General features: G+C 36.6%; 1 protein-coding gene across 1 annotated transcript in view; it reads left to right on the forward strand.

Annotated features, from left to right (window-relative positions):
* Positions 1-17353, forward strand: part of LOC150085214 (proton-coupled zinc antiporter SLC30A5-like) — a 111589-nt gene extending 94236 nt beyond the window's left edge. Inside the window, exons 14-16 of the mRNA XM_090373868.1 lie at positions 258-484; positions 14664-14792; positions 17183-17353. Of these exons, the coding sequence (XP_090229994.1) occupies positions 258-484; positions 14664-14792; positions 17183-17353 (527 nt within the window). The remainder of the gene's footprint in view (positions 1-257; positions 485-14663; positions 14793-17182) is intronic.
* Positions 17354-17749: the final 396 nt, after the last annotated feature.

The raw sequence follows: 17749 nt of genomic DNA on the forward strand, positions 1-17749 counted from the left end.
GACTACCACTTTCAGGAAATAACTAAATTTTCTGGTCCTACCAATTTTTTTTGTGATGCTGCTTATTTTATGAGTAAATGGTGTATATTGTACACTTCATACTACGGTGCAATAATTTGTTGCCACACCAATAATTTTCATATTGGTGTGGCAACAAATGCCACACCAATATGAAAACTGCTGCTTTAGCTTATATTGAATACACAGATATAGGTGTATATGTTTTTTATAACTCATTTTCTTGTTTTAATTTCTAGGTGTCTTCCTACATGTTCTTGCAGATACACTGGGAAGTGTTAGTGTCATTACATCATCACTATTAATTGAACATTTTGGACTGTACATTGCTGATCCTCTTTGTTCGCTGTTCATTGCTGTCCTTATCTTTTTGAGTGTTATTCCTCTTCTTAAGCATTCAGCATGTGTTCTCCTTCTACAAATGCCCAGGCATATGGATACAGTTATTAACAGTGCTTTAAATAAGGTATTTTTTTTTTCCAAGTAATGAAATGGAAAAGTAGTTTTATTTTTGTTATAGAAACTAGCAAATGACAGACACCTTATATCATGTATGTTTAAATTTTTACTACTTATTTGTTGGTTGGTTTTTAATAGTGTAGGAACCAAAGCTATTACTCAGTCTGAAATATATAGAACACCACTGTGTTGAATCATACTGAATTTAGAAACTTTAATTATATAAATGAAATAAATCAAAACATTTTTGGGAAATGTCTCTCCCATTAGTAGCAGTAACAAGCCTTTGGAAAAATAGGGAACATTTATTTATCTTTTGTGTGGCATATTAAAATTTAAATTAAGTTACAGCAAAGCTGGGAGTTCTTAACCTTACATTTTGAACTCTTTTAATGTATTCAAATGTAGTAGTAAGGGAACAAAAAAAAAAAAAAATCATAAAATAAAAAGAAACAACTTGTAAAAGTAATGAGGATGCATCATTAAATAAATGTATTCAATGATGCATCCTCATTGAATTTAGTTGAACATTTTAGTTCAGCTAAAATGAAGAAAATAAAAACCATAAAATTCAGAGCTGCTATGTATACCCTTGGCTTTTGAATTTTTTGTATCTTCAGTCAGCAAAGTAATGCAGTGGAGTATACTGGAATCTTAAAAGGCTTTGTTGCCACATATTCCTCTCACTAATGTGGGAAAGACCCATTGGAAATAGTCAGAATAGAGAAAAAGCTTACAGGATTGCATGTGGCTAATAATAATGATGGGAATTTAATAGAGCAAAGATTTATCACTGATGTTTCATATGTGAGAATAGTGTGTTAGAAGAAAGTTTAATTAACAGTCGGCTTGAAAAATTTTATGAAAGTGACATCTTGCTGATACTATAATTAGAAGACAAATTTAATTTGTGATAATGTGTGCATTTTTTGTTATTAATTTAGCATTACCATTAGTAGAGGCATACGATGCAAGAAAGCAAGTTTATGCAGCATCAGCCAAAAAAAAAAAAAAAAAAACCCTCCCATTTCACCCCTCCATTTGTTCCAAATGCCTGTCTAGCTCAGCCTTAAATTTGTTTAGGCTATCAACTTCCACAACAAAAGATGGAAGTCTGTTCCACCAATCAACCACCCACTGGCTAAAGAGAAATTTCTGCACATCTATTCTACAACTGTCTTTCCTCAATTTGAATCTATTCCCCCTTCAGGTTCTTAATCTGAGCAAGAGGAAGAATCCCATCAGCATTCAGCTCACTCAGCCCATTCAAGGCCTTATAAACCTCAATCAGATCACCTCACAGATGCCTACCCTCCAGGTGCTGCAATTTGTAGAACTTAAGGCCTTTCTTGGTAAGTGCACTCCTTTGTTCCCCTCACCAATCTTGTTGTCTTTCTTTGTACTTGTTCTAGCAACTCTACATCCTTCCTAAAATGAGGCCTCCAGACCTGTACACAGTATTCTAGGCGTAGCCTGACCATTGTCTTGTACAACAGGATAATCACCTCCCTGTCCCTGCTAGCAAAATTCCTAGATATCATTGACAAGACCCCATGACCTGCCCTGGCAAGTCACGGACTGCTCTGCACTGCTCAGCAAACTTCATATTTGACTTCACAGTTACCCCCAGGTCTTTTTCACTTTCCACCTCCCCGAGTGTAGTACCACACAGTCAGTGCGTTTCTCTTGGGTTATTGCTACCAATATGCAGTACTTAGCATTTGTTAATGTTAAACTTTAGTTGCCACTTCTCAGCTTGCCCAACTTGTCTAGATCCAGTTGGAGTAGCATACTGTCATTAACAACCGTGCCAACTTTTGTATCATCTGCAAACTTGGACATTTAATCCTGATATACATTCATCAATATCATTGATGAATACACAAAACAACAATGGGCCCAGCACTGAACCCTTGGGAACTCCACTAATAACATTTGTCCATGAAGAGCAATGTCCATTGATTACCACTCTGTCATCTCCCACTCAACCATCCCTTTATCCAATGTAGCAACTTACCCTTAATGCCATACCTCTCCAGTTTGTATAGCAATCTTCCATGTGCAACAGTATCAAAGGATTTCCTGAAATCCAAGTATATGATATCAAAATTATTTTTGTCATTCGGTTCTTTTGTGACCACATCATAGTATCCAATCAGATTGGTCAGACAAGACCTCCTTTTAACAAACTCATGCTGTGTCTGAACTATTACTGCAATCTTGTGTAGATTAACCAGTGAGTCACTGGTTAATCTACACAAGTTGTGTTCTGGGGAAAATAATGGAGTCCATTATTTTCCCCAGAACACAAGTTAAACTAACAAGTCTATAGTTACTTGTGTCACCTTTTGAATCCCGTTTATGAATTGGGTATACATTTGCATACCTCCAGTCCAAGGAAGCTCTCATAATTATGGCTAAGGGTTTGCTTACTTCCTTTGCTGCCTCCTTTAATATAACTGGATAGATCCCGTCCACCCCAGGTGCCTTCCTTATATTTAACTTCAACAATTTCTCCTCCACTTTATTCTCAGTTATTACAAAATCACCTAGGTCCCTGTTAAAGGTTGATAAACTTCTGGCATTCCCCTAATTGAATAACTCCTGATGTATGAATGTAGATGCAAAATACTCATTCAGTTTATCAGCTACCTGAGCATGATCATCAGTTGTTGTTGTTATTTGGTTTTTAGGAGCATTAGCAACTAAGGCTATATTGCTCCGGGGATATGTGGTGGTCATTCTCTGACCTTTCCGCATCCTCCGTATTTAGTGGTCACGGGCTTGAACCCCCGTCTAATCAAGAAGCGTGTGCTATGCATTGTGCTGCTCCTGCCCACTGTGCACTGTGCTGCTCCTGCTCCTGGCTACGGAGGCACCACATGATCATCAGTAGTCAACCCATCTATGTTAAGTGGTCCAAACTGATTCATCCCTTTCCTTCTAGAGTTTACATAAGTAAAAATCTCTTTGCATCTTTTGCCAAAGATTTCTTGTAATCCACCTTTGCTGCCTAACCTCCTTTGTGATTTGATTACAGACAAGCTTATATCTGTCATAGGCTTCTGTGTCACCTAATAATATATATGTATCCCATACATTTTCCTTCTCTGCCATGAGCCTCATAATTCATCTGACATCCATTTAGGCCTGAACCTTGAACAGTATTTCTTAGTTGGTATGAAAAGCCTAGTAGCCTCCAAGATTAAGTTCCTGAAGGCTCAACATTTAGAATTCAATATTGGTAACATCATCATTTGATCCCACTGTACAGAATTTAAAAACTGTCTGAGACCCCTGTGTAGTCACCCTTATGAAAGCCAAAGTCTTTCCCTTTAGCCTTAATGGTAGTTACATCTTTAAGTAATTCTCATATCAGTACAATGTGATTACTGTCACCAATTGATTCCTTTATCTGCAAATTTTTAATGCATGAATAATGAATAATCACTGCTGATAATCAGATCAAGAGTTATTACTCCATCTGGTTGCATTTCGAACATGCTGTTGTAGAAAACAGTCATCCAATAAATCCAAAAAAGCCTTTCTAGCATGCGAGTGATCAATCCACAAATTCCAGTCGATATCTGGAAAGCTAAAATTCCCCCATTATATGACATTCTGATTTACTGGCTCACTCTATTTCTCTGCTCAATTGCTCATTATACTCATCAGATTCCTTAGGCCTATAACACACCTACTCTCATTTTTCCTTTCTCAGTGCTTATGTCACACCAAACCGACTCAACATTGCATTGTCCACCAGCATCAATTGGATGCACTTCTTAGATTTTGTGTTTCTTAACTAACACCATAACCCCTCCTCCTTTCTGTACACATTGTACCCTCCAAATTCCAATTCTGCAGTGCTTATATCTGTGTGACATGTCTCTGATATCCCAACAATATCTGCCTTTGATGTCTTGACTAGCACTTCAAGCTCATCAAATTTATTAACTATACTCCTAGCATTGGTGTACATGCAAGTATACATGCACCTCTTTCTACTCTTAGTTACCCTAACACAGCCTATGTATTTATTTGTTCCCCTATGACTCCCAACAGTCCTGGAAATCTCCATTGCCTTGCTTTCCATGCTGCTGCTGCTCATTCCAATAGAAGCAGTGCAAGAATCGCTTTCGCCTCTGCCTGCGGCCACTGTTAACCTTTTAGTCTGTATATCCCCCAAACTAGCAGTTTTCTGACCCACCTAACACAGCCTCGATAGCATCATCAAATATTCTTGCACCCTTTCTATTTAAGTGTACCTCATCCCTGTAGAAGCAGTCTCTCCTGTCAACAAGCACATCCCAGGCTTGAAAAAAATTCTACTTCTTGAGTCTTGCACAGTCTCTCCAGAGCCGAATTGATTGACAAGGCTCTCATCATATACTCCCTCCTATTGTGTCTGCGCAGAATTGTACACACTTTCAAATTTAACCCTAACTCGCAACTTTTTTTTCTTCATTGACCTGTACTTGTTAAGGAAATCTGCAGATCTCTTGCTCTTAAGGTCATTAGTGCCAGTGTGTACAACAATATCACCTTTTGTGCCCTTAAAAGATATCTGCTCTACAACATCATCAGCTTTTGCCCCTGGCAGACATACCCTGGTCCTTTTCCACTTATCTTTGTTGCATACTATATTCTCCTTCTCCTTTACAATAGAGTCATTGACAATAACTAGTTCCTGTGGGACCAGGCCCCGAGTGCCAAGCGAGTGACTATAGCGATTTCTAAGCGATTTTGAAAGCGATTTACTTAAAAGAGCGGTTGATTATAGAATAGTGTTATTTTTCTGAAGTTATTTAATTTTGCACTTCTGAAGTAAAGAAGTTAGCTCACTTGATAGAAAGGCAAAACACCTTTCTTTTTGTATATAGGAATAACTTACTAACACACTAACAACTAATCTCTTTATCGCTTGGTCACTGGTGGCACCGCTCCTGCCTCCACGTGGCGGGGCTGGAAGTCTGGGAGAAGAAATCCACTCTCCCAGGGCTAAAAGGAGCAGTAATGGAAAACACAAAACAGTCCAGCTGCGGATCTACTGATCCAGATCTAGATAGGCATGACCTAGATCATGACTTAAACCCATCCCATGCAAAGAAGGGACAGATTATTCTGCTCCTCTCTTTTTAATATTGCATTCCTCCACAGACCAACCACTGAGTAAGTTATCTCCATTTTTGATTCAGAAATGTCTCGAAAATGTGGCTGGCCCTCCAAAAATGGTTCGTCGATTAAGATCTGGAGATTTATTAGTGGAGATGAATGAACATAGACATGCAGAGAGACTCCTGAAAATTTCTATCTTTGGTGGAATTCCCACAAAGGTTACCCCACATGCCACCTTGAACTCCTCTAAAGGGGTAATATCAGAATGGGATCTCCTAAATGTATCGGAAGATGAACTTGTCCAGGAATTAAACAACCAAAATGTAATCCACGCCAAAAGAATTTTGATCAAAAGAGATGGAGAGCTTGTCCCTACTCGGACAGTTATACTGACTTTTAAAACACCAATTCTCCCCACAACTATAAAGGCTGGATACCTCAGATGTCATGTTAGACCATACATTCCCAATCCGGTACGGTGCTTCAAGTGCCAAAAATTTGGTCATTCGCAAACGGTATGCAGAGGTGTAGTCACTTGTGCTGCTTGCGGTTCTAAAGAACACACACATACCGATTGTAACAAGGAAACTCAAAACTGTCCTAATTGCCATGGAAATCATTCTGCCTTCTCTAAGGACTGCGATCAATGGAAACGAGAGAAGAATGTTCAGAAATATAAAATAGAGCATAAGGTGTCATATCAAGAGGCAAAAAAACAATTTACAACTCCTGTCAAATCTACGTATGCATCAATTACTCAACGACTACGCTCAATATCAACTCAAACTGACTGCTCAGTCCCTCCAAATATCTCTATATCTGGTTGGGCTAAATCAGTACTTTCTTCATCAAAGGAACACTCTCCCTTCAGATATGTAACAAAAGAAGTAAATACACCAGTAACAGTTCCTCCAGATAAGAATCCCAAACAGCAACAGAAAGAACAAATCAAGAGCTCTGAAAGAAGTGATAAATACAAACTCAGATCTGATACCATGGACATCGATGAAAAAGCAGGCGATGACGATACAATTCTTGAAATTCATCCAGAAGATGACATCGACACAGGCAGACCAGTATTCTCAAAGAAGGAAAAGGGGAAAATAGACAGGCGTAAGCAGACTACTTCACGGATGTTAGCAGACACCAGTTAAAACCAAACAATGAGTACAGTTATTCAGTGGAATTGCCGTGGGCTCCGTGGTAACGTAGATGACTTTTACGATCTATTAAGTAAATATAAGCCTGTTGCAGTGTGCCTTCAAGAAACCAATCTCACAAATACAGTGTCTATGACAATTAAACATTATACTATATATAGAAAAGATAGAAGTTCCTCTAACTCAGCTCATGGAGGAGTAGCAGTCATAGTGAACTCTGTAGTTCCCTGTAGACCTATCCCCATGCAAACATCTTTAGAGGCAGTTGCAGTTCGTGTCACCATTGGTATAACAGTAACATTAGTTTCGTTGTATCTATCGCCAAACCATTCATACAGCCTTGATGATTTAGATGATATAGTTAAGCAAATACCTGTTCCCTTTTGTATTATGGGTGACTGGAATGGCCATCACCCCCTATGGGGTTCCCAACATCTTGACTCTAGAGGACAGATAATAGAAAAATTTTTAGATAAACATAATCTAACTATTCTAAACAGTGGTGATCACACATACATACACTCTCCATCTGGTTCAAGTTCAGCTATTGATCTTTCAATATGCTCCCCAACAATATTTCCTATCATAGACTGGACTGTTACTGACAACCCTTGTGGTAGCGATCACTTTCCTATCATCTGTACTTTTAGCTCAAGTTCTCCTCCCCAGAGAGAAATTAGGACAAGCTGGAAATTTGAAAAGGCTAACTGGACTAAATACCAGAAAATAGCTCGAATAGATACTGCCGTCATAACAACCCTCACAATTGATTCTGCAGTCAGGTATACTACACGAAAAATAATGAAAGCATCGGAGGCTGCTATTCCAAAATCTTCATCCAAAATCAGGTTTCATCCAAAAATGTGGTGGAATGAAGCATGTAACAATGCTAAAAAAGAAAGAAATAAGTACTGGAATCTGTTTCGAAAATATCCAACTACAGCCAACCTCCTACAGTTTAAGAGAGCCAGAGCTAAAGCTCGTCATATAAGACGAGAGAGTAAAAAAGAAGCATGGGCACGTTTCGCTTCCACCATAAACAGATCCACAGATACTTCTAAAATATGGAAAAAGATCAAACGAATTAATGGCAAATACACACAAACAATTTCTCCTATTCTACTCGTAAGAGGGAAGGAAATTTCTGAACCTCTGGAGATTGCCAATATCTTAGGTAATTCATTTGAAACACTTTCAGCTGTTGCCACATATGAACCAGCATTTCAATTGTTAAAATCCCGGACAGAAAAATACAAACTAAAATTTAATACTGCCGTCCCATATTCGTATAACCTACCTCTGACCATGATTGAATTGCGCAGTGCACTTTCCCAATTAAAGAATAGTGCTCCAGGCCCCGATGGAATTTTTTACACCATGATCTTTCATTTAAGTGAGGATTCATTAACTGCCCTATTACAACTGTATAACAGAATTTTTCTAGAGGAGTATTACCCTGCTAGCTGGTGCCATTCTTATGTGCTAGCTTTCCCGAAACCAGGAAAAGACCACACAGATCCCAGAAACTACCGCCCTATTTCTCTAACCAGTTGTCTGGGAAAAACATTAGAAAAAATAGTTAATGCTAGATTGACATGGTTTCTAGAAACGGAAAACATTCTAAGTCCAAACCAACATGGCTTCTGGAGAAGAAGATCTACACTTGATCTCATTATCAAAGCAGAAACAAATATCCGGAACGCTTTCCTCAGAAACGAGCACCTAGTCATGATATGCGTTGACATAGAGAAAGCCTTCGATACAACTTGGCGATATGGGATTCTTCAGGACTTACATAAATGTGGACTTCGGGGTCATCTGCCGATATTCATTAAAAACTTTCTAGGCAATAGATCATTTCAAGTCCGATTCCATTCATCATTGTCTCGAGCATATGTACAAGAAGAGGGAGTTCCCCAAGGTTCAGTGTTGAGCGCTACACTCTTTGCCATTAGGATTGATGCCATAACCAAGTGTATACCTAATACAGTTGATGCATACCTATATGCTGACGATCTTGCCATCTCATGTCACTCTCAAAATATGCGACTAATTGAAAGACAACTACAAGGTACTATTAACAAAATAGTCTCTTGGGCCAAAAACAACGGATATCGACTTTCTAAACCAAAAACAACAGCCGTACACTTCTGTCGCAAACGTTCTTTACATCCTGATCCAGACCTACAGTTAGATTCTCATCGTATTACTTTCCAGCCTAGTATTAGATTCCTTGGTGTAATTTGTGATAAAAAATTAAACTTTCTGGAGCATATAAAACATATCCGTACAAGTTGTCTTAGAAAACTAAATCTTCTGAGAGTAATTTCCTCCATGTCATGGGGCGCAGATCGCTACATGTTGCTACAGCTATATCGATCGCTGATTAGATCCAGGTTAGACTACGGGTCTCCTGCATATGACTCGGCCAGACCGAGTGCACTTAAATGGCTCGATCCTGTACATCATAGTGCCCTACGAATTGCACTGGGGGCTTTTCGTACTTCACCAATCTTAAGTCTATATACTGAAGCCTATGAGCCACCGCTACATCTTCGACGACAAGTTCTGTTACTAAATTACGCAGCCAAAATCAGCAGTCTTCCACATCATCCCATATGGCAATATCTCTTTATACCCAAATGGAGTAAACTTTATGAAAGTAAACCACGGCTCAATAAACCATCTGGCATTAGGCTTCAAGCTCTTATCACAAGCTGGGGCCTGAATTTTACTAACATTCTTCAGGACACTAGCATGGAAACCCAGCCATGGCAAATGCCCCTGATACATATTGATAGACACTTTCAGCAATGGGGAAAGAATAACCTTCCAGATTCCAACATTAGACAAATTCATAAGACCCACTCCTCTGAGTTTAGCACTTTCATTCAAATATATACAGATGGATCCAAAATTGGTAGTAAAGTTGGTACCGCTGTAGTATTACCAAATATCACCATCTCCAGACAGCTTCCGTCTGAATGCAGTACTTATACCTCAGAACTATACGGCATTGTTCCAGCTCTAGAGAATATCAAAGAAGAGTCGTGTACCAAATCCATCATATATACGGACTCATTGAGTGCTGTTAATTCTCTACAGCGTCAATTCTTCCCTAGTCATCCGCTGGTACAAACAATTTGGGCACAGCTACTAGAACTTCACGGACATGGACAGCTAGTAATATTTTGTTGGATCCCTGGACACGCTGGAATACTAGGAAACGAGCAGGCAGATCTAGCTGCTAAATGTGCTACAAATGTGATACCATCTAATTTCAGGACTCCTTATATTGACCATAAATCCATTATCAAACAGATGTATAAACAACAGTGGACACGCATGTGGCAAGGTCAAGCAAATAATAAACTTCTTGAAATCAAGAGAGAACCCAAGCAATGGCAATCCAGTCTGAGACGAAACAGAAAAGAAGAAACCATCCTAGCCAGATTACGCATTGGTCATACATTCCTCACACATAGCTACCTACTAACAAACGATGATCCTCCACAATGCAGCAACTGCTTATGTTCACTAACAGTAAAACATATCATCCTGGAATGCCCGCTATATCTGCAAGAACGGAAATCTGCTTTCTTCTCTCATTTTCATAACTCCAGCCGGTTATCATTACAGAATGTTCTAGGAGATCGTGAGGACATGAATGACATTTTTCTCTTTCTAAAATTGATAAATAAATATCACAATATATGAACCATATCACGTGTAAGACAAACTAAGAAGATATTAGACAGTAACCAGTGCATTATAGCCTAAGTTGCTGATGCACCAACAAATTTAACAACAACAACAACAACAACATCCTGTGGGACCAGCACATTCTGCCTTAGAGATTGCTTGTGTTGCCTGATGCATAGGAGTGAGCTCTGGCATTGAGTTGGGCAGCTGAGAGCTTGATGTGTCCCTCATATTAATTTCTTCGAGGGCATTTACCCTACACCTAAAACTCTCATAGACACCCATCAGAACTTGAGTTGGCACCTAATTTCTTCAGTCTGCACCCACAAGGACATCCATGACACCTCCGTAGCCAGGTGGGCAGGAGCAGCAGTGTGTAGCACACACTTCTTGATTAGACTGGGGTTCGAGCCAGTGACCACCAAATATGGAGGATGCAGAAAGGTCAGGGAATGACTACCGCATATCCCTGGAGCAATATGGCCTTAGTTGCTAATGCTCCTAAAAACCAAATAACAACAACAATAAGGACATCCTCCTTGGTTAGATCATGCTCTGTTCAGGTCTGCAAACATTTCACACATTGTTTTAGACTGTGATGCGTGGAAGAATCGCCCCCTTTCGGTTCTCCCATGAGCCACAGCACTCTGGCTATTCTGTGAACACTGCTTTGCTGCTCTAGTCTGGGTCATGATTCTGTTTAAGGATAATTTAATTAACAATGAAACTTAATAAGATTAATAAATTTTATTGATGATACTATACTAACCTTACAGATTTCTAATACAATGCTACATATTTCGCTATCTAGTTTTATGTTAAACCTTACGGTATTCAGTATCGTATAACAATGGCGGCAAGTTACAAACATAAAATCTATGGACACTAAGTATTAACTTTCAAAATTGCTATCTAAATTCAAAATAAATCATGGAGCTTGTTTAGAACTATAAAGCTACATATAGAAAATAATTTAGTATAACAATTAAGTGAATAAAATGACTAAATATAAATGAAAACTTAGTGTTTGCCGGAGCTGCAAAAATCTTGACCAACGTGGTAGTAACCTCATACCCAAAAAAAAAAAAAAAAAAATGTTTTTATTCAGTTATTAATGGCAGGCTGTGTTGTTTGTTTCAGTGTAGAAAAAGTGACTTAGTGAAGTATTTAGCCATGCTTTCAAGGTGTAGTAAAAGCGTTTCTGATGGCAAAATTGAGAAATAGTTAGACCTTTCTGAAGGAATTGTGGGAAAAAACTAGAAAACTTTGAAATAAGATAGTTTCTGACTGCTCCACATGGTGTGACTGGGTTTTAGTTTCACTGAATGAACTAAAGGAGTTTTTTGGAGTTAATATCAGTATGGGACTAAATGAAAAAACTGATATAAAAAAATATTGGACTGAAGAATGGACAGGCAGAATTAAATTCTTTGAGAATGTATTTAGCAAGAAATGATTTCTGCAGATATTTTGGATGTTGCATCTCTGCCCACCCACAAAAGGACAAACAAGGAATTCAAAGGAATTCATATTGGACTGAAGAATGGACAGGCAGAATTAAATTCTTTGAGAATGTATTTAGCAAGAAATGATTTCTGCAGATATTTTGGATGTTGCATCTCTGCCCACCCACAAAAGGACAAACAAGGAATTCAAAGCAGGGGCTCTAAAGTAAAAATATAATCAGTTATCCAGCTGGAAAGTTTCCTGAATATTTTCTTCAAATGAAGAACTATTGAATTAGAGCTTTTCCAGTTTTGCCATACTGTTTTCTATATTAGTTGATGTAAACTCGAAAGTAAATAATTTTTGAACATCATTTTAATCAATCATTTTTATTTTGTTGTTAGTGCTGGACTCTGTGGGGAAGACAATGAAAATAATGCTGGACTGCAGAGGGTTAATATAATTGGATAGATTCCATCAGTCCCAGATATTTTGTTCACTAAAAGAACAAAGCACCTGGGACTGATGCATATATTTCCCTTTACCTTACTTTCTTTTATTATAAAATCGCTTAAATTCCAGTCAGTATTAGATTCCTTCTGCTTACCCTTATCTCTAAAAATTCCTTCAAATGCAAATGTAGATGCAAAATATTTGGTCAGATTTAGCAATCTGAATTTTTAATTATTAATAGTTAATTAATAATAGTTATTAATAGTTAATGATTAATAACTAAATTATTAATAGTTATATGGTTCATAATCAGTGCGCCAATGCGATTCATCCCTTTCCTTCCAGTGTTAACATATGCAAAGAATTCCATGTTGCTTTTCTTTGCCCTCTTAGCCAGAGAATTCTCATATTCTGCCTTAACTTCATAATTTAAAGCTCATCAAATTTATTTGTTATACTCGTAGCATTAGCATAAAAGCAAGTGTGTGTCTGTATGTATTTTAAGTTTTGTTGTAGAAATCTATATTGTTTGTTGAAATCACATACAGTAATACCCCGACTTACGCTACCCCGACTTACGCGAACTCGGAGTTACGCGGTTCTTGATTTTTTCGTTTGGCAACGCTGCCGCCCACTATCTTCAAGGTCGTTTTTCATATGTTATCGATATACAGTGCGACGGCGGAGAATGAGAGCGAAAGATGAACAAAATTCAACTTTGTTGCTTTTATGTTTTTTATATCAGTGAAAGGGAAACTGATTTCACCATAATAACGTAAAAACCAACACAATTCCAGCTATCGATATAATCGCAAATGAAATTAGATCGAGTTTACTACCAGTTTATAACAGATTTCACTAGCAGAAACGCAACTGGATTTTTATTGTTTTATGGTAGTAACCCCTAGAAATGCGAGGTGTTAATAGCGTATCTCTGCCTTTATGGTGTTGTTTATTCAGTTGCTACATGCGCGCAGCTTTGTTTATGCGTATCAAGCGTGCCTCCTCGTTTTGTAATTGTGCTTGATTCCCTAAAAATGAGTAAAATACTTAATTAAAAGGTGTGAAAAGGAAGCGTCCTGGTGAAGACACTGCAGATTCAGAGAGAAAAAGAAAAGCAATTATCGATAAACAGAGGCGGACTGGGTCAAAAATTCTTACCCGGGAAAATTTATAGTGGCCTCATACTATGGTTTATTGCCAAAGTCACACTGGCCCACCTTTCCCCAGTAAGGCTTATGGCCAGTCTGCCTCTGTCGATAGAGAAAAAATATGAAGTTGTGAAACGCTTTGAGCGAAATGAAAGACCATGTGATATTGCACGTGCTACAGGCCTAAATGAAGCAACGGCAAAAAGCACATGACAATTGCAAACTTGACAGGTTGAAAACTGAAAAGGGCTCAATTGTAAAGGGCTTAAAAATTTTAGAAAACAGACTCCAACGAAGAACGCGTTATAGCTACAAAGCAAGGAATAAAAAAATTATTAGCTTGCTACGAAGAAATTCTGCGTGAAAAAAAGAACGCGCTGTGTCGTCAGACGAATTTGTTAGATTTTATGAAGCCATCGACATCGAAATAACTTTTTAACGTAAGTCATTTGTTTTTTTAATACATATTTTGTATTAATATGTATAAAGAACTGCAATTTTATTAATATTTTTCTTCTAAACTAGTGTTTTTGTTAGTTCTTGGTCCCAATTAAGCAAAATTTATATGTATTTATATGCAAAATTGTACCCCGACTTACGCGATTTTTGGTCGGACCCACCTATCGCGTAACTTCGGGGTATTACTGTACTCCTTTTATTTTAATAAATAGGTAAATCATCCTCTCTTTCCATAAAGTTATTGCACATTATTTTTCAAATATTGCTGTGATGAAACTGAGAAAACAAAATGCTAAGTTCTGTATGTACATAAATTGTATTGTTATATAAATTTTTATTTCTATTTGTAGTGATTAAATTCTTCTGATCTTTCTGATTCCCACTATTTCTGTTCATTAAATAGTAGTTTAAAAGGGATGATCTACATATTAGCATTATTTTGCTTTCTATTAAATTCTGCTTGTTGATAATAATTGATTATTGATCTTGTTGGTAATTTTTAATCATATTGGGAAATTTGTTTGCAATTTCATTTTATTTAAATTGCCTCTATAATTTAGTTGTGTATATTTTAATTATGATTTTTTTTCTTTATTTTTATAGGCTTATTAGTTATCATTAAATATGTGAAAATATACATAATTTTATGCATGTTGCTAATCTATTAGATTTCAGCATGAATATTTTTTGTTGAAAGGTTTGTGCACTGGAAGGTGTTCTGTCATATAGGGACCAACATTTTTGGCAACATTCAGCAGATGTTAAAGCGGGAAGTATTCATGTTCAAGTTAAACCTGATGCAAGTGAACAGAAAATTATAAACCAAGTAAGAACGTAACACTTTTTGTAACTTTGATTCTAAACTGAGTATAATTACATTAATGATTATAACAAATATTTAATCACTGACATATAACCACATTTTAAATACAGTAAAATTCTCTGCATTTAAAAGACTTTAAATTACTGAACTCTGCGTATAACTGTTTTACTTTATTTTGTTTGTCATTCTTTTGCTACAGAAAAATTTATTTATTTTTATTATGCTCATATTAATGGAGTTGTGGAAAACAAAATATTTATTTATTATAATTTAGAACAAGATAAAAACACTGAACCATGTCCTGATGCCAATATTTTATACTAATTTTAGTTTTAAATTGAAGTATAATTTAAATAAAAATAATGAATACCTAATAATAATTCATACAGTTATATATAGTATGTATAAAGTAACATTCATATGTGTGTAAATTCATATGTATATACATAGTTCATTTAAAAAATTCCCGGAACCGCACGCTGGTATTTAAATGATTTGCACATGGGGCATTGACCTTGGTGCACACACATGCCAAGTGGGAACTGGCTTGACCACTTAACTTGTGTCACATCTGATTGATTACAGAATGTTGCAGTTTGAACAGCATGCTAACAAGTTTTTTAAACTTGGGAAAAGTGCTATAGAGATGCTGCATGAATTACAGAAATTTTATGGTGATAATGTTTTGAAGGAAACAGGAGTTTGACTGCTTAATTTTTACTGCTTAAAAATTAACAGGAAACGCTGGAAGATGAACCCTGCAATGGATACCCTTCGTGTCACAAAACAACAAAAATGTCACAAGAGTAAAGTAACTCTTGTGAAATGATAGGCAAACGACAACAGTCATTTGCCTATCACCAGTGAAACGCTGTTCTATACGCACCAGGAGTCTTAGTTCTTTCCAGCAAAACAAGCCCCTTATTAAGGAACCACAGCCACCTGCCTGGATAGTGTACTTGGCTTGTGCCACACATGAAGGCATCCGTTCGCCTGTTGCACCAAGTATTTGGACTCATCTGACCAGCACATCCTTTTCTAGCCTTCAAGTGTTGTAATGTCAGCTGTTGCACATTGACCTGCCATTGGATAGAATGCACTGCTCCCTTCGCTTTCTGTTAACATCCATCTTGCATGATCCTTTAGAGTTTTGTCAGTGGGAGGTGGTTTGACCCATTTGACTAATTTTTTCTGATCTCCTTCTGATGAAGGTCTGGAAATGCTCATGAGAGCGAAGTCTGAATGGCATGGCCATTATTATGAACTAAACTTTACTCAACATTTCTGAAGAGGGCAAAGTTAAAGCAATAAAAGCAATAAAAATCTGCTGACGTCTAATAGAATATCCAGACAAATCTATAGACAGAAAAATCCTTGCATAACTAATGTTTGAAAGCATGACTATACTGGCAAACAAATCTTACCTTTATATTTTCATATAAAATGTGTATTTATCAGTGCAATTTAATTTATAGTACAGTATGGACTTCAGAAAACTTCCTTTTTCTGAAAATCTCTTGTTTCCTTTTGTGTTTTGGGAAGACCTTCCTTTTGAAAAAATCCTGTTTTTACATCTGTTTTGGCCCAAAAGCTTCCTGTTTTTCCTACCATTTACAAATGCCTAATATCCAGTGTCTGAAAGTCAAAAGTTGGCAGCCATGTTGTCATTAACTTGTTTTCTGTTTTTATGCATATAAGCAGAAAATGGCACCAGGAGTGGTGCTGCAATGCAGGTCTGCATTCAAAATGCACCCAAGAACTGTGCCATAACACATACGAGTGACCATTTTTAAGCTGCGAACCAGTGAGTGCCATAAATGTAAAAGTACATAAAATTAACAACTACTTAATATAGACATACCATTAAATGCTTTGGCTTTTGTTTATAGACTTGACGCAGTTTTTTTGCTTGTGTTGATATTATTTCATGTACATAAATAAACTTTTTATAAAATTAAGATTTGTTCTGATTTACAGTTCAGCACAAAATTAAGTGTTCACTTTTAGCAATGAATTCCAAACATTTAATTTTCAACCATAATGTATATGAATTTTTGGAATGCTGGGGATGTTGGAATTTTTATTTTTTTTTAACATTCTGATAATTAGCACATTGAATGAGTTTTCGTAAGAGCTTTAGCGAACAGTGAATTGAAGAGCTTGCACTGTTCGCTACACCTAAATGTAAATTAAAACTTGGTAAACAGTTTTCTTTCTCTTTATTTATTTCCTGCACTTCAATTCTGCAATATGATATTTATATATGTTATTTATTTCCTCTTTATTTATATTTTTCTGGAAAATATGAAGTACTTTTCAATAACATTACATTTTAGGTAGTTATGAAAAATAATTGGTGCTTTTTTAATCCTTATTTTTTTTCTTTCTTGCAGGTAACAAATATATTTAAAGAAATAGGGTTCACAATGTTTACTGTTCAGGTAGAGAAAGAAGAATATTTTCATCACATGTCAGCGCTTACTGCTAATTATCAGCATGCATTGTTATCATCTTTCCATGGAAAAACTGGTGATTTAACTACTGCTTTAGTAAAAGCGATTTAGAATGTTTGCTGTGAATGTAATTTTTTACAATTTCACAACACTGAGTTTTGTATTTATTTGAATAGATACTGTATAACTTCCTTTCTTAATAGGCATGTCAAATGTCAATTGTAGGTGTACACCCCTTCTTCCATGTACTATAATATATAAATAATTAGTTACTTATTTATACACAATTTTTTTCACCTACATTAATTTTATCTGGTAACTACAAATTATCCTGGGGTCTCTGAGTGCATTAACAAAATTCCAGGCAATTTATTTATTTAGCTAGAAAATTTAGTGAGACAATTGACAATATGCATGAAAAAATTAGCATGTTTAATTATTGAAGCTGACTTAAATACATACAAAATTTATCACAAGGAAACTTTTCCACATTACAGATGTTCCCCT

Source organism: Mastigoproctus giganteus, chromosome 5 (assembly GCF_048544385.1).
Source record: "Mastigoproctus giganteus isolate SK-2022 chromosome 5, ASM4854438v1, whole genome shotgun sequence".
NCBI lineage: Eukaryota > Metazoa > Arthropoda > Arachnida > Uropygi > Thelyphonidae > Mastigoproctus > Mastigoproctus giganteus.